The 21,495-nt window shown below is 53.0% G+C and overlaps 1 protein-coding gene across 11 annotated transcripts in view; it reads left to right on the forward strand.

Annotated features, from left to right (window-relative positions):
* akap13a (A-kinase anchoring protein 13a) overlaps positions 1-21,495 on the forward strand; it is an 89,660-nt gene that overhangs the window by 57,554 nt on the left and 10,611 nt on the right. For 5 of the 11 annotated variants that reach the window (XM_086174465.1, XM_086174472.1, XM_086174461.1 and 2 more), the window contains 20 exons: positions 1,656-1,756; positions 3,856-4,190; positions 4,304-4,351; positions 5,387-5,567; positions 7,058-7,154; positions 7,278-7,403; positions 8,203-8,245; positions 8,319-8,430; positions 11,960-12,131; positions 13,778-13,845; positions 13,931-13,997; positions 14,199-14,349; positions 14,449-14,561; positions 14,965-15,111; positions 15,614-15,870; positions 17,334-17,459; positions 17,587-17,704; positions 19,422-19,670; positions 19,745-19,821; positions 21,103-21,284. In XM_086174465.1, the coding sequence (XP_086030591.1) occupies positions 1,656-1,756; positions 3,856-4,190; positions 4,304-4,351; positions 5,387-5,567; positions 7,058-7,154; positions 7,278-7,403; positions 8,203-8,245; positions 8,319-8,430; positions 11,960-12,131; positions 13,778-13,845; positions 13,931-13,997; positions 14,199-14,349; positions 14,449-14,561; positions 14,965-15,111; positions 15,614-15,870; positions 17,334-17,459; positions 17,587-17,704; positions 19,422-19,670; positions 19,745-19,821; positions 21,103-21,284 (2,770 nt within the window). The remainder of the gene's footprint in view (positions 1-1,655; positions 1,757-3,855; positions 4,191-4,303; positions 4,352-5,386; positions 5,568-7,057; positions 7,155-7,277; positions 7,404-8,202; positions 8,246-8,318; positions 8,431-11,959; positions 12,132-13,777; positions 13,846-13,930; positions 13,998-14,198; positions 14,350-14,448; positions 14,562-14,964; positions 15,112-15,613; positions 15,871-17,333; positions 17,460-17,586; positions 17,705-19,421; positions 19,671-19,744; positions 19,822-21,102; positions 21,285-21,495) is intronic. The other 6 variants (XM_086174462.1, XM_086174468.1, XM_086174469.1 and 3 more) reach the window with 6 other exon arrangements.

The following is a 21,495-nucleotide window of genomic DNA, read 5'->3' on the forward strand; positions in this document are numbered from 1 at the left end:
AAACTCTTCTCAAAGTGTATCTGATGGCTCCACACTGGGGGTCAAGGGTCAGAGGTCAGGGGTTCTCAGCTTGTCGGCCGTCCTGCTGTGTTCATCTCCTCCAGTCAGAAGTGTGGAACCCAAAAGATCCACCCTTCCATCTCCTCCGTGGGTTCTTGATGTGAAGGTCATGTGATCAGATCTGGTCAGAATCTGGTCAGAACGTAAGGGGAGGGAAGATGTTTTGCTGAAGGACTCCATCCTCCACCCCCCCCCCCCCACCCCCCCGCCGCTAGTTAGCTTAGCAAAACAAATGGCCGTCTACGGGAAGCGTTAGCGCTTCAGTGCCTTCCCTGGTAAACACACATGGGACTGCTTTCCAGGAAGTTGTCTGCAGTGATGTCATACTTCTGCTCGCTGGCAGGATCTTCTTACGGTTCCACAGGACCTCATAGGTGCTCTGGGATTGGTGGAACTCATAAGCCGCGTCCATCAGCAGCTCCTCCTTGGAGGATCTTCTCCATGTCCAAGGCCTCTACTGGAGATTTACCCTGGCAGGGTCCCGGAGTCACATGTGCATCCCAGTATCTTTACATGAACGTGATGTAGATCTTCTCCTGGACCTCCTCCTCCCCCGAGCAGCTGACTGACCAGGACCAGCAGCCAGAAGAACAGCTCCGGCCTGCCGGTGCAGCACAACTCTTTTTTTCCATTTTTCCAGAAACACAATTCATCATTTGTGGACATTTTCACACAGAGTTGAGGTCCCCTGGGATGCACGCACACACACACACACACACACACACACACACACACACACACAGCCGTGGGGGATTATAAATGTTCTTCGGGGATAAAGAGCCACTTCCGCTTTTTGGAAGCCCTGAAAATAGACACCGGGAACGATGTGAAAAATCAGAGCGGGCTGATGACCTCACCAGGCTGGCGGCGAGCCGAAGGACAACCTGCCCGCCAAGTTTCTACGCCGCCGCCATGTTCCTCTTTCTGGCCTGGGATTCTTATCTGTGTTTGTCCATAAATGTCCAAAAAAAAAACCCAGATCTCACAGCGCCGTTACATAAGATCTGTTGTTTTACCGGAGAACATTTGGACGGGGTGTTCTGGATCTGTTTGGGTGGAGGAGGTGGAGTTTGGGGGCGGTGGAGGTCAGGAGCCCGGCAGAAACTGTGGGGGTAGAAGCAGAAATAGCTGCAGATAAAGGAAGCAGAAGCTGCTTTAGCTGCACTGGTGGAGCAGCTTCAGGGGTCGCGTTCTAGAGGAACATCTCATCCGTGGTCCAGGCCTGGGGATCCACCTCCAGTGGACCTCCTGCACGTCGGTCAGAAAACAGAACCAGCCGCGGATCAATACTGGGATCAGATACCGGATCTCAGAGGGTTGAACAGAAGAAGCGGCTTTGAACGGTGTTGTGACGGCTCTCGGATCTGCTAATACGCAAACCGCCGTTGGTTCCCGTCGCCGTGGCGACACCGAGGGGTTCGGTCCGCTGTTGATCGACCCGGCCCGTTTCACACCTGCTCGGGTTCCGGCCTGAGTTCTCCGAGGAAGCGCGAACGTGTGAATGCATGAATGCCGCCGGGCGCCGCTTTGTGTTTCCTTGGCGACCCAGAGGATGATTGGCGGGTCACGTGACGCCTCCGTCTTTGTTTTCGCAGGCTCGTCTCCGTCCCCGCCCAGGAGGTCGAGCGGCGGCGGCAGCAGCGACGGCGACACCCTCCTCGGCGCCGAGCCGGGATACGAAGCCGTCTTCGTAAAGGTCTGGAACGCAAACGTTCGCTTATCGTCCACGCCCCTGAGGGCGAGGGGGCGGAGCTTAACCGGCGCCGCCCACCTGTCAATCAAATCACCCACACCTGTATGGACGCCCCCAAAAAAGCCTGCAAACACACAAGTGGTGCAAAGTATCGTAAAATAATTCGAGAGGAAGGTCGTTTTTATTTGTTTACCGATTTAACTCTCAAACAAAATGATAATTTCGGGGTAAATATTCACTCGCTCAGCCTGTGTTGTCATGGCGATGTAGCAGGAGGTCCACTCCATTCCTGAGGTTCTGCTGATCCGGAGGTCACCGGTCACCTCTGCAGCCGCCGGTGACCTTCTGGAACCTTCCGGATGGAGAACTTCCTGGGTCCGGTGCCGAACCGCTGTCGGACCGGAGGTAGAGCGGAGACGCCGGTGAGGTCGGCGGAGGTGGACTGAGTGTGGTGAGAAGAACGGGTGGACAAACCCTGTTCCTGCAAGAACGGGAGAAACCACAAATGAGCTGCGGGGTCACCTGGAGACATAACACACTTTGTGTTGCGGTTCCGGACGCTTCCGTGACACGTAGAGCCGGACCTCCAGACCAGATGGAGAGCCACAAAATAACAATCCAACCAGAATTTTGGAAAAACTACAAGCGAGAGAAAAGCGTAAAGCTCGGTTCCTCCACTTTGAACGTGGCTTCATCTGAGAGGCTTCAGAGGCTTCAGAGGCTTCAGAGGTGCTGCTGGATCCCACAGGAAGTGCAGGCCTGAGGCGTGAAGCAGCAGAGGAACACAAGCAGCTCTGTGTCGGACGCTCAGCGTGCAGCTGGAGGCACAATGGGGCCAGTTAGACCTCACACCTACAAATTAACACACACACACACACACACACACACACACGGAAGCTACCACCATTACCGGTAAATCCAACCTGGTGGGAAAGCATGGCTGTGTGTGTGTGTGTGTGTGTGTGTGCGTGTGTGTCCGAGGATGACTCAGCCACCTTGTTGCCACGGTGACCCCCCCCCCCCCCCCCCCCCCCCCCCCCCCCCCCCACAGCTCTGAGTGTAATGAACTCCTTGGTCGTCGCAACTGGACTCAAATTTCTTCACTTGAACCAATTTTTTTACGGATTATTATTATGATGCCAAACTAACCCCCCCCCCCCCCACTCAGAATGGTTCACTCCAGTGCTAATTAATAACTATAATTATCTATAATTATCTTCATTTTCCTGTATTTCTCAGCGCATAAAACACCGGCTCGCTGCCAGGCGCTCACATAAAACCCCATTATTAATGTGAAACACATGAAATAGGAGAAAATGGAGTGTAATATAAATATAAAACCCACAGGAGATGTTTGTAGACGGCTTCTCCCACAGTCTGGGGCGCCTGGAGGAGCTTCATGGAGGAGCCTCATGATGCAGCTTCATGGTGAAGCTTCATGGAGGAGCTTCATGGAGGAGCCTCATGGAGGAGCTTCATGATGGAGCTTCATGGTGAAGCTTCATGGAGGAGCCTCATGTTGGAGCCTCATGGAGGCCAGGACCACGGTCGTTGCAGAAGAAGCGCTAATGCTAAAGACGTCAATGGTAGCTCATTAGCTGCTTGGTAAAAGTGTGATTCAGAGAAGTTCTCTGTGGTGTGTGTCATCACTGAGGAGTCCATCTGGAGACGTTCTCCTACTGGCTTCTCCATTCTCCAGACGTCCATCCGTGAGCCCTCTGCTGGACTCGGTTGGAGAGGCTCAGGAGGTCAAGGAGGATGTCGTCTTTTGACAGCTTCTGTCACGGCCTGGACCGAAAGGCACCTACAGCTGGTCCAGCCAGTGAAGAGAAGCCCCCCAGATAGCTTCACAGGAGGTGGACTCCTCGTGCAAAGGCTGCTAGCACACTCCCCACAAATATGTCCTTCCAGTCCAAAATGTCTTACAGCAGAGTTTTGCAAGGTGCAAGAAGCTGGTTAGATGTCTCCAGGTGTGATTGACAGGTGTCCGGCTGAGGTCCCACCGCGCCCGTCCCCCTGAGGTGTCCAGGTTGTGCAGGAAGAGCGTCGGCAGAAGGTATCTCCAGTGTGGTCCCGCTGACGGCTGAACGTGTCCTCCTCAGAGCGGCGAGCCGGCGACGGGAAGCGACAGCACCAGCGAGGTCTCCGTCTCCTGCTCGTCCACCGACGACACCGCCAGCGCCGGCCCGTCCAGCTCCAGCCCCGAGGGCCGCCGCTGGAGCCCGCAGGGGGCCGCCGCCGCCGCCGCCGCTCCCTCCCCCGCCGTCGGCGGCGGCGGGGCCGGAGACGCCGAAGAAGAAGCCAAAGACCGAGTGAGCGAGGTTCCCCGGCGCTCCTGCATCCTCCGCAACAGCATCCGCTCGCTGTCGCCGCTGCGGCGCCACAGCTGGGGGCCGGGGAAGAACGGCGGAGGCGACGCCGCCATGAACCAGAGGAGGTGAGTGCACACGGCCACGGGTCAGTCCAGACCTCCAGAAGCTTCCACCGGTCGGGCGGGGAGAAGGTCTCGGCGTGTTGCCTCATCTACCTTTGCCCTTCTACCTCCCTCAGCGGCGTCCGTAGTCCCGGCCAGGGGAAGCTGACCTTCCAGAGGAGGAGGTACTGTTAGGCTCCGCCCCCTCGGGCTCAGGTGTCATGGAGGTGGACTAGCTAAGACTCCTAGCTCCAGTCTGTGTGTGTGTTTTCCCTGTTTGGTGAAGCCCCCCCCCCCCGTGGTGATAAGAAGGTGGGCGTTGGGGAGGTTCCCCTCAGAAACACACCTGGACTGGCAGGAACTTGCAGAGAACCTTGAAGATACCCTCAAACCCAAACCTCTGGGTTGGATCAAGCTGTTGAAAAAACTGGGGGGAACTTGATGGAACCTGAGGGAACCTGAGGGAGCCTCACCAATGAGCTTCTGATGGAGATCTGGTGTGAAGGTCCTTCTAGGCCAGCAGTCCTAGGGGACCCTTGGTCTGACCTCAGTCCAGTGTCCAGTAGATACGCCCCATAGGAAGACCTTCAGAGAGTCTCGTGTGTGTGTGTGTGTGTGTGTGTGTGTGTACGTGTGTGTGTACGTGTGCGTGTGATCTTTTTCCTTACTTTGAACTGTGCGTATTTGAATTCTGCTAATTCCTACTCATCATTACCGCCGCAAGTGTGTGTATGTGAGTGTGTGTGTGTGTGTGATCTATTTCCCTATCTTGAGCTTTTTAAATTTGCTTAAATTTTCCTAATTTGCGGTTATCATTGCTGTGTGTGTGTGTGTGTGTGTGTGTGTGTGTGTGTGTGTGCGCATGCTAATTGTGTCAGGAAGCCTGAATATCTGGCTGATATGCTGAATCAGTGTGTGTGTGTGTTGGGTTTAGGGTGGTCTGGGGGGTCCAGGGTGAGCGCCGTCCCCCGGTGGCGGCGGCGGCGTTGTAATTGTGTTGTGGGTGTGTAGGGTTGTGATTGGCCGGCTAGCGTAGGAGCGCTGCGGACCTGAGAGTGTAACACGAGGAGGACGACTCGTCCTGAAACACTGCCTGTGGTTTTCCTCTGTAACCGTTGCATCGTTTCTCCTCCTCCACCTCTCCGGCCTCCCACAGATTGATGTTACCTGGTGTGTAAATCCGGCGGTGTGTGTGTGTTTGTGTGTGTGTGTGTGAGCAGCTACAGCCTGGAGGGGCTCAGCGGCGCCCAGGACGAGCTGCGTGTGCTGGGGACCGGCGGCCCCGGAGCCCTGGGGCCCCGCGGGGCCCTCAGGCATGGAGGGGACGACGGAGGAGGATCACTGGTGTCGCTGACAGAGGAGCAGGAACACATGGAGGAGCACGGCAGGCTGGAAGACCAGGTCTGCACACACACACACACACACACACACACACCAATATCTATATATCGTTATATATACACACAGACATACATATGCACATATACATACATGCATACATACTTACACTCACAGATACACACACATGCATACATAGACACATATATATACACTGCTCAAAAAAATAAAGGGAACACTTAAAAAACACATCCTAGATCTAAATGAATGAAATATTCTTATGAAATACTTTGCTCTTTACACAGTTGAATGTGCTGACAACAAAATCACACCAAAATGATCCATGGAAATCAATTGTATCAACCCATGGAGGTCTGGATTAGGAATCACACTCAAGATTAAAGTGTAAAAACAAACTCCAGGCTGATCCAACTTTGATGTAATGTCCTTAAAACAAGTCCAAATGAATGTGTGTTGCTTCCTGAGTGGACACTATGATTTCACACAAGTGGGATTGACTTGGAGTTACATTGTGTTGTTCAAGTGTTCCCTTGATTTTTTTGAGCAGTATATATACACATATATACATACAGACATACATACGCACATACCTACATAGAAACACATATACATAGGCATCCACACACATACGCACACAAACACACACACACACACACATATACACATGCTCACATATTTATATATTGTTATATATACATGCATACATATGCACATATACATACATGCATACATACTCACGCATACACTCACGGATGCATACATAGACACATACATATACATACACATACATACATACATATGCATACACACACATACGCACACAAATACACACACACACACACATATTTATATATCGTTACATACACACACATATACATACATATGCACATATACATATGCATTCACACACATACCTACACATATGCACACACACACACACACTTAGAACGTTCTCAGTAACGCTTCTTGGTGCGTTCACACAGCGGAGGAACCAGGGACCTTCACCTCCTCGAACCACCTCCTACTCTAAGTCTGGGTCTCGTTATGGTGCCATAGGACCTTCTAGGTGATTGTTGGAGCTCATTGGCCACGCCCATTTGCAGATACTTAGGGTTAGGGTTACCAGTCAGATGTCCTCTCGGACAAAATGGACAGAAGCAGCGAGAAAGAGGTCCGAGCTCTCCGAGGCCCGCTGAGCCTCAGAAGGGTCTCCAGGACGTGCAGAGGAACCTCTGCATTCTGGCCAGAATAAGTGTGGAGTTAGCTAACGGCTAACTAACCGTCTGACAGTCAACCATCTGACGGTCCACGGCTGTTATCCCCACCGTGAGGAACATCTCCACGGTGTCCGCATCGTCTTCTCCGGCGGTTTGTTTCTGAGCGTGAAGCTGAAGGTGCATGTTCTCCCTCACTCCCTGTGGGAACGCGGGACTAGAAGGTTCTCCCGGAGCCCAACTCGAGCAGAACTGATGCGTTCGGAGGTCCCGCCTCCCGTGAGACCTTCTGACCGGTCCTCCTGTCTCCCGCTGCAGAAATGCCATCGGTACCGTCCCCTGAAGAACAGCTGTCCCCAGATGACCCTCACCAAGTCCGTCTCCATGCTCGCCATCAGCCACCGGGACATGGACGGTGAGTTCCCGGCTCATCGTCGCGCTATCTTCTCCCTCGTGGTCCTCCTGGAGCCCCTGGAGCTCCAGCCGAGGGCCGTCTCTAACCCGGTGCCGCTGATCTTCTCCCCACGCTGCCTCCCAGTGGTGGGACGTCTGCGGCGTAAGCGGCGGATCTCCTTCTCTTTCAGCCTCTCCCCCATCCTCACTAAGTCTAAGTCCCAGCTCGTGTACGGGAACTCCTCGTCTAGCGATGACGAGGATAACACCAGTGAGTATGAGGCGGAGAACTTGCTAGAACCTAGATCCCCCCCACAAGAGGTGGGGCCGAGTAGATGAGAAGAACAATCGTGGTGAGGAGGAGCAGCCATACCCGTGTAGATCTTCCCTGAGTCATGATTGGACGATGTGATGCTGTGAGATAATCAAAGCTTTTTGTGTGTGTGTGTGTGTGTGTGTGTGTGTGTGTGTGTGTGTGTGTGTGTGTGTGTTGCATAGAAATCCCTGCATAGAAATCTGCCTTTTCACTTATTTATCTCCTGGCTCTGACGGCCAATCAGATGGTCTGTAGAACTGAGGCGAGGAGAAGATGGAGCTTAAAAAGGCCTGAAAGTCCTTTTCTAAAACGAAATGATCCTGAAACAAACAGGCCTTAGAATCAACAAGAAATGAGCTACATATCACTAAGAAATTCACCAATCAATCACCTTAAAATCCTTTAAATATCACCTTTAATCTTCCCTAATACTAGCAATAAATGACTTTAAAATCACTGTTGAATGACTTTTTATCACCTGGAAATTTCCTGAAAAATCACAAAGAAATGATGTTGAAATCACCCAAAATTTCCCTAGAAAATGACCTTAAAATCACCAGTAATTGACCTTAAAATGACCTTAAATAACACAAAAATGTTATTTAGGAGACGACCTTGAATCACCAGGAAATGCCCTGAAGGTCCCCCGGACATAACCTTGAATAAAGTGGATCCTGAAGATGTTGAGGCAGCAGTGGTGGGTCTGAGTAGCCAGATGTTGGTATTAAACCCGTCCCTGTGTGCTTCTCCTCAGGTATGAGGTCCTTCTCCAGCGCCTCGGGGTCTCTGGCCTACAGGTCAGTCTCCGTCCGAACATGGCGGCCGTGCAGACGCCAGGCGGCGGCGGGGCTAACGCTGCCTGTGTTTCAGCATCTCCGAGGAGGAGCCCGGCCCGCTGCGCAGCGACACCGAGGCTAAGGGCGCCACTAAGGTCAGCCGGACCTTCAGCTACCTCAAGAACAAGATGTACAAGAAGACCAGGGTGAGAGGTTCCTCCTGCAAAGGGACTTTGTACTGACGGCGGTTGCTCAGAAGGTATCTTGCATACTGGAGGTGGCCCGGTCCAGTCTGGAGGCTCGTTTCTGCTTGGGCGACGTACGTAACGCAGTACGTCCACTCGAGGAGTTTGTGATGATGTTCTAAGGAGGAGCTGATGCAGCAGACAGCGCTGGTGTGTGGAGGAGAATTCACCTCCCTGGTTACCATGTTTTCTTCTTTGCTCCTTTTGCTGGTCACACTTGAGCATACAACTCCTTGTGGTACTGCTATGTCTGCTGCAGTCAGCTCTGCATCTGCGAGGTCTTTGAGAACATCACAAAGGAACACGGATGAGCCTTGACAGAAGCGGGGAACCTCCTCCTGCGATACCGCTCCTTCAGACATCGCAGATCTTTCAGTTTGTCGGAGGAGGAGCTCCCCGGTGCATACGTTGTGTCCTGCAGGAGGTCGGCGAGGTGGACCAGCAGAGGAGTCACCATTCTCATCCGCTTCCACCACCTCCATTAGAAGCATCCCAGGAAAGACCTGTCTTTCTTTATCGGTGGGCAGTAGACCACTCTAAGAAAGATGTCTCGTTCCACCACAGTGTGGTAGAAGGTCTCGAGGAGGACCCTCTGAACCCCGAAAGACCTTAGTCTACCATGGAGTATGCATGGGCCCTTCCTGTTGGTGTAGTCCAGTCCATTGTATGGCTTTGAACATCTACATGTTGACAAGATGTTACAGATCAGACAGTGGGTTCTGGAAGTCACAGAGCAGCTGTGGACGAAATGACCCCAAGTTGGTCTTTAATCCTCACAAGAAGGTCCAAAGAAGTCCTAATCGCTAGAGTAAACCGATATGAAAGGGATTTGGAAAACCATGGAGAAAAGTCCGTTCCTCTATAATCTGCTGGAGAATTCACCAGCCTCTTCAGCAGACACGAGTTCAGTAAACCATCTTTAAGGTTGCGAGATCCTCTTCCTTCAGTCATTGTGAAAGTAGAACTCGCCCCGCGGCCCCCTAGTGTTCACTGGTGGAACTGCAGGCGGTGTTTGCAGCAGGTCGGCGGGTTCGGACGGCTCGCAGGGACCAGAAGGGGAAGTCAGACAGGAAGTCAGAGTCGGCCTGTGGTTGTTTTTTCTTAAACCCCCACCTCCGGCGCCGCTCGGCTTTTAAAGAGGCAGCGAGTTCTGCTGCGGTGACAAACGGCGGCGTCCTCGAGGTTCGCCGTCCAACCAGAGCCCGCCGCCTCCAGCCGGGGGCTCGGCGGGCCAACAACAACTCGCCGCCACCTCAGGGTCCACTAGACCACGTGGGAAATCCATCACGCTTCCTCACATCGTGTGAGAGCTGGCTGAGCTTCTTCACAAGGAAGAAAGGATTGGTGGAGGTTCAAGAAAAAAATCTCTACCTGAACCTCACACACACACACACACACATGTATGATACATATAGAATCTATACTAGTGAGACCACAGAGTGGTGGTTGCTGATTGGTTGGCTCTTTTGTAAGAGGCCACCGGCCCGCTTGGCTTCCTGCAGAAGTGGATGCAGTGTGTGTTGCGGGTGTCGTCAGGGCGCCGCCTCAGACCCGGGGGGTCATTGCAGAAGCGGCGCCTCCCGCCGCTCACTTCCCCCTTTTGGCTGCTCGGTGTGCAGTGGACGCTCGGGACGCTCGCCGCCGCCGCCGCCGCCGCCGCCGCCGCCGCGCTGGCAGCGTTGTACAGGAGGCTGACGGGGAGCCACGGCTTCTCGCTCAAAGGGAGATGTTGGCTGGAGGTAGGACGGCGCCGCTACCGCCCCGGTAACCGTTGCCAGGGAAGTTGTGAGGCTGCTTTGTTTGCTTGGCACGAGTGAAGTTGTTTGTGTTATTTTCCCACACACAGACACACACACATATATATATATGTCTCAACATCTTCTGCGGTGAAGATAGCTTCGTTATCTTTGAGATGATCTCTGCTCGTCCGGCCCAGGCGTCTCATTTCTCACAGTCGTGGCGTTTCCTCAGCAGTTGTGGTCACTTCCTGCAACAAGCCCTCTGTCGTAATTCGCCATTTAGAGAAAAACACCAACCCGCCGCCGGTGCGTCCCGGGCCTCCAGGGCATCGGACCTTCGGCGGCCCGGTTCCAAAGCAGGAGAACCCTCCCCCTCCTGGTCTGGGTGGATGCTGAGTGATGGAAGACCAGCAGAAGCAGAGCTTCCCAGACAGACGGTCTCCAGGAGTTGCCAGGGCTCTCGCTGAAAGACGGGCGTGATGTCATACCGCCGTCTCCGGGGTTCCCACGCCGACAGGAAACCTGGAGAAACGCCGCAGAGGCCTGGAAACTGACGTGTGTGTGCGTGTGTGTGTGTGTGTGTGTGTGTGTGTGTGTGTGTGTGTGTTTCCCTGGAAACCTGTGAAGGCTGGAGCTGTGAGGACACGTTCAGGATTTGAAATGAATCACGCTTGCTCATGTGCAGTGAGGTGGGCGGGCGCTGGAGCAGGAGTTAGCTTGTCATCTCCACAGCGAGGAGGTCCTCGTTCGGATTCCAGCACGGGGTCTTTCTGTGTGGCGTCTCCATGTTCTCCCGGTTCTTCAGGGTTCTCAGAGTTCCTCGAGCACTTAAAAATTGGAGATCCCAAATTGTCCAGATGCAAGAGTGGCAGAGTGACTGTTTGTATGTCTCTATATGAGGTGTGAGTCAGAGCGTGGTCGTTGTGTCTTCATGTGACCGGCGACCGGTCCAGGGTGGAGCTCCAGCTGCAGGTGGGGTTCAGAGCCTCAGGCATCCACCCTCCCATCAGCACATCCTGTCCAGACAAACATACAAGTCCAGACCATTTGCCGCTTCACAACCATTCAATCATCCCCACATCCGGACAGGTGATCGTCTCCAGTCAACCTCTTGGGTTCTTCTCACCTTCTTGACCTTCTCGCTGACATGCGTAAGCGATGCACTGACCCGCCGCCATATTTCTAGCTGATCTATAAAATAGTCCTCACTTCTCTGAATGGTCCCAATGGCCAATGGTCGCAGCTTCGTGGGCATTTGTCATTAGCTTGTAAGTGACTCTGCTGGATTTAAAGCAGACAACCACTCGGTGTTTGGAGGTAAACACCTGCTGCTAACCTCCAAGGGTCAGCGGCGCCATGTTTATTCATCTCCCGTAATGACAGCACAAATGACTCTGAAAGAAATGACCTTTTTTTTATTAGACAGAAATGACCTGAAAGTTACTTCGCAATGACCCGAATCTTTAGAGTTCACTGGAAATCAAGCGCAGACGAGTTGACGAGACGTCGGTCGGCGGCGGGTGAGATTGAGTCATCCTATTATTGGATGTTTGCGACCTCGCCATCTCTAATCTCACTTAATAATCCCGTGGTTCAAAGGACCGACCGGCAGAGATTCGCTATCTTTAAATGACTTCCCTTAATGAGACGGCGGGTTTGTAACGAGCGCCTTCGTGTTCCCGCCCCCGCCGAGCAGAACGCCCGGCTGCCATTCGGAGATCCTCGCCTGATCTTCCCTGTCCTCCTCGCAGGAGAAGGAGCGGGACAAGAAGGAGAAGGAGGCCAAGGAGAAGGACAAGAAGGCGGTGAACGGCCACCTCTTCAGCGCCGTCGGCTCCGCCCTCGCCGCCCAGAGCGCCGCCGGCGCCCAGTGCTCCCAGTGCAATAAGGCCTTCAACCACAAGGATGCTTTCCAGTGCACGTGTGAGTACGCCTCCCTTCACGACATCACTTCCTGTGCAGTTATTTGCATCCGGTCCGAGTCTGGACGCCCTCCACATCCTCTGCGGTGGACGTCGTCCCGTCAGCACAAGTCCGCGTCCAGGTGCTCCGCTCAGGCTAGGCTAAGATAGCTTCAACATCTGAGTGGTTGACCTGGTTCCATGAGGCTAGGCTAATTTAGCTCAACTTAAGAGCAGCTTGCGTAGACCCATGGGGCTAGGCTAAGGTAGCATTCATATTGCAGCAGATTACTTGGCTCCATACGCTGAGGCTCTTGGTAGCTTGACATTAGACTGGACTTCCTGGGTCCTCATGGCTAGGCTAAAGTAGCTTAACATTAAAATGGCTAATTTTAGTTCCTCGTGGCTAGGTTAGCTCGTTATCAGAACGGCTGATGTCGTTCCATGTGGCTAGGCTAGGTTAGCTGGGTATCAGAAGGACTGATGTAGTTCTGCGTGGCTAGGCTAGGTTAGCTCGGTATGAGCACGGCCGATGTCGTTCCAGGTGGCTAGGCTAGGTTAGCTCAGCATCAGAACAGAGCTTGGACAACCATGGAGGAAAAGAATGAAACGAGGAGCACTGATGAAATAAAATAACTGACTTTAAGTTAAGATGTGCAAATCAGTTCATTCATTCATTTCACACTCATCCATTCTTGGTGTTCTTGAGGATCTGCAACCTGAAGGTTAGACTTCAGTATCTGGATCAGCTCCTCTGCCAGGACACTTGAGTCTGATGTCCATTCCATCTCCTTCTTCTCCGCCACCTCGGCGCTTTGCTGACGGTTCAAAACTGCCGCCGCCGCCGCCGTGATCCGCTTGGTGTCAGCGAGAACTGGGGCCGATAAAGGAGCTGCAGAACCGGCAGCAGCTCCCAAGAGGATGTGGAGCATTGCTCAAGGCTTTGAAAAGAAGAAGAAGGAGTAGAAGACCTCCTGAAAAGGAGAAACCGGCCTTGGATGGCGAGCCCGGCCCCGCCACGCTCCACACTGTCTGGACCCACTCTGGGTGGTGACCCCGATGTCTGGAGACGGAACGCAAAGGTCCTCGCTGTGGGATCACCTGGAACCCTGGAGGAGACCTTCTACATCTTCTTTCCACCTTAACACTCATTCAAGAACCTTCCACCGAAGCTCCGCTCACTCCAGACCCACGGAATCGGTGATGCAACCCAGGAAATAGACCTCCCCGATTCAGGCTCCGGTTCCCGTGTCCCTGAGGACTTCTGGAAGACGGCGGTAGCACGCCGCCGTCAGGTGGACGCCAAGCCGGACGCAGAAGCTGCCGAACGTGGTGGGACTTCAGAACCTCAGCGACGTGGACGAGCATTATCGGCCCACAATGTCTGTCAAATCTCCGGGCGAAACAGGGCTCCGCCGCCGGCGCCGTCACAGAGGACACGCCCCCGCCAGCGCCATCGCCGGCCGGGCCGCCTTCATCCTGCCGCGGCGGCGGCGGCGAGCATCTGTTTCCATCAAAACGTTCCCGTCCTAGTAGATGTTGGGTGTTGCTCCTCCATTGCATCAGCCTGGCTTTCGTCAGCGGACGCCGGCACTTCCAGGCCTCCAAAACCACTCATATTTTCCTCCTCCGCCCTTCTACTCACTCCATGTTTGCTTCCCCCTCCAGACTGTAACGCTTTCGTCCACAAAGGCTGCAGGGACGGCCTGCCCGTGTGCACCAAGGTGAAGATGAAGGTGAGGGTGGAGAAGGTGGAGGTGGGCGGGGCTTCTGTTGACTCCCAGCCAATCCCTGACCTTCTCCCCTCCCCCCCCCCCGCAGCTCCCCAAGCAGCAGTTTGCCGTCCCGGAGCCGAGCCCCTTCCCCACCGTCACCCTGAGGAGCAAAGGTGAGGTTCTGTTTCTCCGGCAGGAGCCACAGGGAGGTTCTAAGTGAGAAGGTCAGCAGAACCCAGGAGCGTGGATCCTGAGGAGACGGAACAACGGTGGTGTTCCTGACTTCACGGGAGTCAAACAGATGAAGATCTGAGATCTTCTGAGATGATCCGTCCATAACGGAGTCTCCCTTCCCGTTCCTATCTCCGCCCCAGCAGGCGGGACCAGGGAGCGCCCCTGGTCGGCCATCTTGTCCCCCGAGGACCACTCCTCCCTGGTCATCCCGTCGTCCAGGAGACACACCAGCATCATGGGTTTCCATGGCAACAACCTGTCCAAGAGCCTGTCCATCAGCAACATCGCTGGGTGAGTTGATGTGTGTGTGTGTGTGTGTGTGTGTGTGTGTGTGTGTGTGTGTGTGTGTGTGTGCTGAGGCGTTGACCCCGGCGTTGTGGCCCCCTGCAGGCCGGTGTTGGACGAGATGCCCATGAAGGGTCTGCGGTACCTGTCCCAGTCCACCGACTCGCTCAACAGGACCAACCAGGTCACCGAGTCCATGGAGTCGCTCACCGACGAAGGTGCGTCTCCGAGTCGCCGGTCCTCAGGTTGTGAAGAGCTTCTGGGTGAAGAACCTCTGAGAGGCCCGCCTGCCCCCCGAGGCAACCATGTGTGGTCAGAAGCTCTGGTGACCTCACGTTCTGGTCTTCTCAACGGGAGGGACGGACACCAGACCAGGTCCAGGTCCAGGTCCTGGTCCTGGGACTGCTGAAGTAACAGCGTCCTCAAATCTAACAATAGAAGCCACGTCCTCTGGTGACTTCCTGTTTCGGTGTTAGAGGTTACCTTCAGTCTCCAAGTTCATGCATCAAAAAAAAACAAAACAGGAAATGATGTCATGAAGTCCTGGATCAAATGGGGGGGGGGGGGGGGGGGCAAGAAACAACATCAGGCGGCCATGATGGCGGCGTTTCTCTCCCGCAGGGACGGAGATGATGGACGGCCAGCTGATGGGCGAGTTTGAAGGCGACGCCAAGGAGCTTGAGGCGGACTCGTGGAGCCACGGCGTGGACCAGCAGCTCCTGCTGCAGCTGGACAAGGAGCTGGTGAAGAGGCAGGACGTCATCTATGGTGACGTAGTGATCTTCATTCATTCATTCATTCATTCAGACTCTCATTCACTCCGACGGTAATAAGAAGGTTGTGACATGTTGACTGAAGACGAAGAAGAAGAAAAGTTGGAAGGTCACGTTCCAGCTCAGCCCACCCACTTCCTGCCTCAGCCAAGTTCCTAAAAGTGGCTGCGGTTAATGGAGGTCAGAGGTCAGCGGCTCAAACGCAGGAAATGATGAAGCCATGCTATCCTTTCACACGCACACACACACACACACACACACACACACACACACACACATTCAGACTCCTGGAACAGTGAGGAGGTCGGGTCGCTGAGAAGGTCAGGAGGCCCTCAGGAATACCGTTCACCTGGATTGGACGGCAGCTGACCAAGATATTTGGATTGAATCCTCAGTCCTTCTGACAGAAGAAGATCTGATGGTCTGCTAATAATTTGGATAGAACCGAGGCTGGAGATCCTGTAAGGTCATCCTCGCCCTCCTCCTCCTCCACGCAGAGCTCATGCAGACGGAGATCCACCACATCCGGACGCTGCGCATCATGTCGGAGGTGTACAGCAAGGGCCTGCAGAAGGAGGCGCAGATGGAGGCGCAGACGGTGGAGCGTCTGTTCCCGGCGCTGGACGACCTGCTGGAGGTCCACACCCAGCATCTCCTCCGCCTGCTGGAGAGGAAGAAGGAGAGCCAGCTGGACGGGGGAGGCCTGGAAGGAGGCGTCATCATCAACAGGATAGGGGACATCCTGCTCAGCCAGGTGAGAAGGTGGAGGAGGTCACAAAGAACTACCGTCCAATGCTAACGCCTTAGCATCTCCAGCCGGGTGTTGATGGCGACTCATTTATTGATCAACTATTGATTTTTATCGTCTTATTTGGCTCATCCATTGATTAACCAGCAGTGAACTGACGTATGGGAAGTATTCAGGTACTTCACTTGAGTACTGCCTCTGACTTTTACTTCACTACACTGTATCTTGGGGTTTAAAATGAAACAATATCATGAACCATCTTGAAAAACAAATGACATAAACTGCCATAATGACATACTAACATGTACATTGTAACCTACTCACACACACACATATATATAATAACATGGCATATACATAATAATACTCTTACTGTTTGCAGATGACATTGTGATGTGTAGTGAGAGCAGGGAACAGGTGGAGGAACATCTAGAGGTGGAGGTATGCTCTGGAAAGGGTAGAAATTATGGTTAGTCGCAGCAAGACAGAATATATGTGTGTGTGAATGAGAAGAACTCAGGTGGAACGGTGAGGCTACAGGGAGTGGAGATCAAGAAGGTGGAGGATTTCAGGTACTTGAAGTCAAAAGTCCTGAGCGTATGAAAGTTTGGAGAAGGGGTGAAGAAACTGGTTCAAGCAGGTTGGAATGGATGGAGAAAAGTGTCAGGGGTACGAAGAGATAGAAGACTTTCAGCCAGAAGGAAAGGAAAGGTGGAAGAAACAGTGGTGAGATGATCTACAAACACTGACAATGACCCAAAGACAGGAGGCAGAGCTGGAGGTGGCAGAGATGAAGATGCTGAGGTTCTCTTTGGGAGCGACCAGGATGGAGAGGATCAGGAATGAGTCCATCAGAGGGACGACACATGGTAGATGTTCTGGAGAGAAGGTCAGAGATGGTTGGGTCATGGACAGAGGAGGGAGAGTGAACATATTGGTTGACGGATGCTGGAATTGGAGGTCTAGAGGAAGACCAAAGAGAAGATGGATGGATGTTGTGAGACAAGATATGAAGGTAGTTGGTGTGAGAGAGGAGGATCCAGAGAATAGGGTGAGATGGAGAAGGTGGATTCAATGTGGAGACCCTGAAGGGAAAAGAAGACATGTATATACAACAACATATAAAAAAATTAAAAATTATATATTGTTGTTATATATGTACACAACCACCTTGTGACCCTCACGTCCTCAGTTGAGGACATCACCTTCTCTGTTCTCCACAACTTCTCTGTCCTTCTCTGTCCACCTCCTCACCTTAGCTGAGATCTCCAGACAACCTTATGTGCTAGAAGATACCGCAGTATTCCCAATAATTAATATTGTCTCCATGGTGTTATGAGTCATGTTTGGTTCCTGATAGAAACATCATCTGGTCTGACAGCAGAGCACAGACCACATATTTTGCCTCCTGGGACTTTCGGTGTTTTCAGGGTATTCTCAGGTCAGTACTAATCCAGGATTCTTTCCAGTTCTCCGGGTCGAGCGGCGAGAGCATGAAGAGGATCTACGGAAGGTTCTGCAGCCGCCACAGCGAGGCGGTGGGCTTCTACAAGGACTTGCTGACCAAGGACAAGCGCTTCAAGGCTTTCATCAAAGTATGCCCTCTTTGTCCTCCTCTTCTTCCCTCGACCTCAGGCAGAAATGCCTAGTCTACTTCGCCCTCTTGGCCTCCTTCTCAGTTCCTACTGGTCCTCAGACCCTCGCTGTGCTTTCGCCCCGCAGAGGAAGATGAGCAGCAGCATCGTGCGGAGGCTCGGTATCCCAGAGTGCATCCTGCTGGTGACCCAGAGGATCACCAAGTACCCGGTGCTGCTTCAGAGGATCCTGCAGCACAGCCGAGGTGGGCCCGGCCTCCAGCAAATGCGTTAGCACACAAGTACTGCAGTTTTACCTCAAACACGTGGTACTGTCCTGCAGAGTACACTGGAACCTCTGCCCGCCAACACCCCCAATCCCGAACGCCCAAACAAACCACTGATGGTTGCGCTCTCCTCTTAATATGCTTTCTTTATGCTTTTTGCATTCAATTAGCCCTCATTAAGGCTCCAGAGAAAGTGCTAGTGGTGTTAGGAAGCCTCAGCGTATTCCAGTAGATCTGAAAAAGGAATTAATAGCTAACTGTGAGAGCAAAGCTCGACATAGCAAAGTCCACCATCGGTACGATCCCAAGGAACAAAGATGCACCAAAGATGGCTGATGTGACGGCATTTTCAGCTGAAGGAGTGACTTGGTTAACAAAGAAAAGGTCTCAAGTCTAAGAAGAAGTATAGAAGTTATTGTTAGCTTGCTGGAGATACATTAGCTACAGTAATAATTCAGGCTATCTTTAATTCCTTTCTGTAGTTTTCTCACACGTAAACCCATTAAAAGTTTCCAAAAAGTGTGGTTTTGGGGTCTAGAGAAGGGATCACTGGGATTTACATTGGTGTTGGTTTTCGTCAAGGAATAACCGAGGTGCTGCTGTGCACAAATCCATCGTCAGGTCATTGAGGTTCTGGGGTGTTCAGTTAGGAGCCTCCACAGGGCGACTCAGCTGCCTGAGTCTTCAGGTGTGGAGAACGTACAGGCCACTCCACTGGTGATACCCCAATGATCCCACCTGGATGGCCCTCAGCATTGTCCTCCATGAAGATGACGGTAGGCCCGTGTTGCTCTTGCAGGGACACAATGACCGGATTTGTGATGTTATTCAGGTAGTACACAAAGTGTCGGCGGTTCTGGTTAGACTAGATACACCGGACCAGACCTGAACACCTCCACCACCAAAGGTTGGGCTGGAGACAACAGTGGCTGATGCACAGCATCTCCAACATCGTTGGCAGCCATCATGTCTGCCCAACGTGAATGGACTTCATCAGAGAACAGCAGTGAGGCCCACCTCTCCCTGGCCCAAGCTGGGCAAGGTGATGGTGCCTGTGCCCAGTGGTGTGTTCAGGTACCCTAGCATGCATACCGCACCAATGTGAGCAATGTCCAATGGTCTGAGGGGGAACTTGGGTGCCTCTCTCCTCCCTTCTATGTGTCTGGAGTCCAAGGAGGTCCTCTTCTAGGCCTCTCTGAGACTCCTCCAGTCTGCATCTATGTTGCAACCAGCTGTCGTGAATCTCTGGCCACTTCCCTCTGAGAACATCCTGTCTGAAGCCTCTAATGGCGCGGTGGTGGAGGTGTCGTCTGGGTCTCATGGCGTCAAAATACAAACAGCGTAAGGGGACGGTTTAGACGACGATTCGACAGCTGTTGGGAAATTTGGCGTTCAGTGCCTTGTCAGAACAGAAAGTTCTGCAGAAAGTACTGGAACAGCTGGACTCGTGCATTCAAAAGTTTGGAGAAGGTCACATTAAGTTCCCCTGGAAAGGTTGGAGAGCACTTGAGGTTCTGCCGAAGTTTCACCAAAAAGCTGAATATCTCCAACTTTTTACAAGAATAGAGAAGTTCAGACGCTGAAAGAACAAACCGACCATGAAGATTAAGAGTCACATTTGGAGCAAGACGTTTATTTATGAGTTGTGGTTTTGTCTTTTCACCTCAGCTTCTGTGTTCCTCCTGCTTTCCCTCAGATGGTGACGAGGACTTCGAGGACCTAACGGAGGCGCTCCGGTACGTGAAGGAGGTGATCGCGGCGGTCGACGCCAGAGTCAACGAGCACGACAAGAGGCGGCGGCTGAAGGATTTCCACGGCCGAACCGACACCAAGTCTATCATGATGATGAAGAGCGGCCAGATCTTCGCCAGGGAGGACCTCCTGAGGAGGAGGCTGATCCACGACGGAGCCTTGCAGCTGAAGAACAACCAGGGGAGGCTGAAGGGTGAGGAGAACGCCACCTGACCTTCTCATCCATGCAGGCTTTGGTATTTAACCCCCCACCTGCTGTCTCTCCAGACATCCACGCTCTGCTCCTCTCAGACGTCCTCGTCTTCCTCCAGGAGAAGGACCAGAAATACGTCTTCGCCATGTTGGTAGGAACGTTCCCCTTCATCCTGAGCATCCCCTCCTCTCCACCTTCTTCTGGATCCCTCTGTCTCTCAGCGGGTTTTTCGGGGATAAAGGCAGATTATAATCGAACAACATACGTGTTCCATGTTGTATCAGTCACTGATCTCCAGTGATCTTCTGTGGAGGGACAGTTTGTAGATCTTTGCGATCAGATGCCTCCATGTGCAGCAGATTAGCCTGTAGCTTAGCCCGGAGTCCCTGAGATGAATCAAAGGGCAGGAGGTGGATCTCCAAGTGGAGCTGGGGGGTGTCCTTCCTCTCCCAGGAGGCCCTGGATCTCCTCCAGATGGCTCAGAAGGTTAATCGCATCAGCAGCACATTGAATTTAGCAAACGTAGCACCTCCTGATCTTCACACCGCAGCAGAGTTTATGATTTAAGGAGCTGCTATCTGTGGAAAAAACTTGACGCTATAGCAACACACAATCCGTGACATTCCACAAGCGCAAAAATGACTGTTTTTTTTCTGCGCGGGTACATTTTACCCGCTGGCGCTTCCAGGGTTAATAAAACAGGAGTGTGAAATATCTGTCTTTAGGACATCAGAGGGAAAGCAGCCGGGTCAGTTCAGTTGGTTGCCACTCTTCACCCTCCTCCTCCTCCTCGTTCTCTGAGGCGAAGATTCCAGAGATATTTCCTCGGCTAGATGCCGCTCCCATATTTTCCCATCAGACTTTTGTTGATGTTAGCGGGCTTGGGAGCAGGACTTGTATGCATGAACGTCATCATCATCATCATCATCATCATCTCGGTCAGGATGAGTGCGGGGCATCAGAATGTCTATAGACACCAGTGAGAAGAAAGAGCTTCGTGAATGTAACGTCCCCACATGAGGACCCTGGGTCTCTGTAGACCAGATGCACCTTCAGCTCTTGGTTTCATCTGGAACCTGCACCTGTAAAAGGTGGGCTACGCTACAAAGCAGTTATGGCACAGCGTCTGGAGAGATCTCACTGGCCTCAATCTGCAAAGAGACGTCCTGAAGTCCCTGCAGTAGAACGTCCTTCCATGTGGCCTGTAGAACTGAAGACTGAAGATCACTCCTCTTCATCATCTTCTTCTTTTTCCTCCTCCTCCTCCTCCCCCACCCCTCCCACCTCCCTCTTTCATCTTCCTCGCTATCCTCCATCTTCCACCTGCTGCTCCTCCCCTAATCACCCCCTCCCTTCTCCACTCCCCCCATCATCTGCCTCTTCCTGTGTCCTCCTCATCCCTCCCACTGCCCCCTCCATCCCTCCCCTTCAGGACCAGCGCTCCACGGTCATCTCCCTCCAGAAGCTGATTGTCAGGGAGGTGGCTAACGAGGAGCGCGGCCTCTTCCTCATCACGGCGGGCATCGAGAAGCCGGAGATGATGGAGGTCCTGGCCAGCTCCAAGGAGGAGCGCAACACCTGGATGCAGCTCATACAGGAGGCCATGCAGTCCATGTGAGTACCATTTGAAAACAAGAAGGGGGGTCAGACATCAACACCCCCTAACAAACGCCAGCTCCGTATCTGGAACCCAGGAATTAGCCTGATCCACTCCACTTACAGAGGTGCACAGCAGGGGTGCCGGATGGAGCTCAGAAGCCCCTCCGCCCAGGGTTTTGGGGGTAAATGTGGGGCAGGTTGTGGTTGAATGGAGGAGTATTTGACT

Source organism: Fistularia commersonii, chromosome 27, assembly GCF_037954325.1.
Source record: "Fistularia commersonii isolate RoL2024-O1a breed Wild chromosome 27, RoL_Fcom_v1.0, whole genome shotgun sequence".
Taxonomy (NCBI): Eukaryota; Metazoa; Chordata; class Actinopteri; order Syngnathiformes; family Fistulariidae; genus Fistularia; species Fistularia commersonii.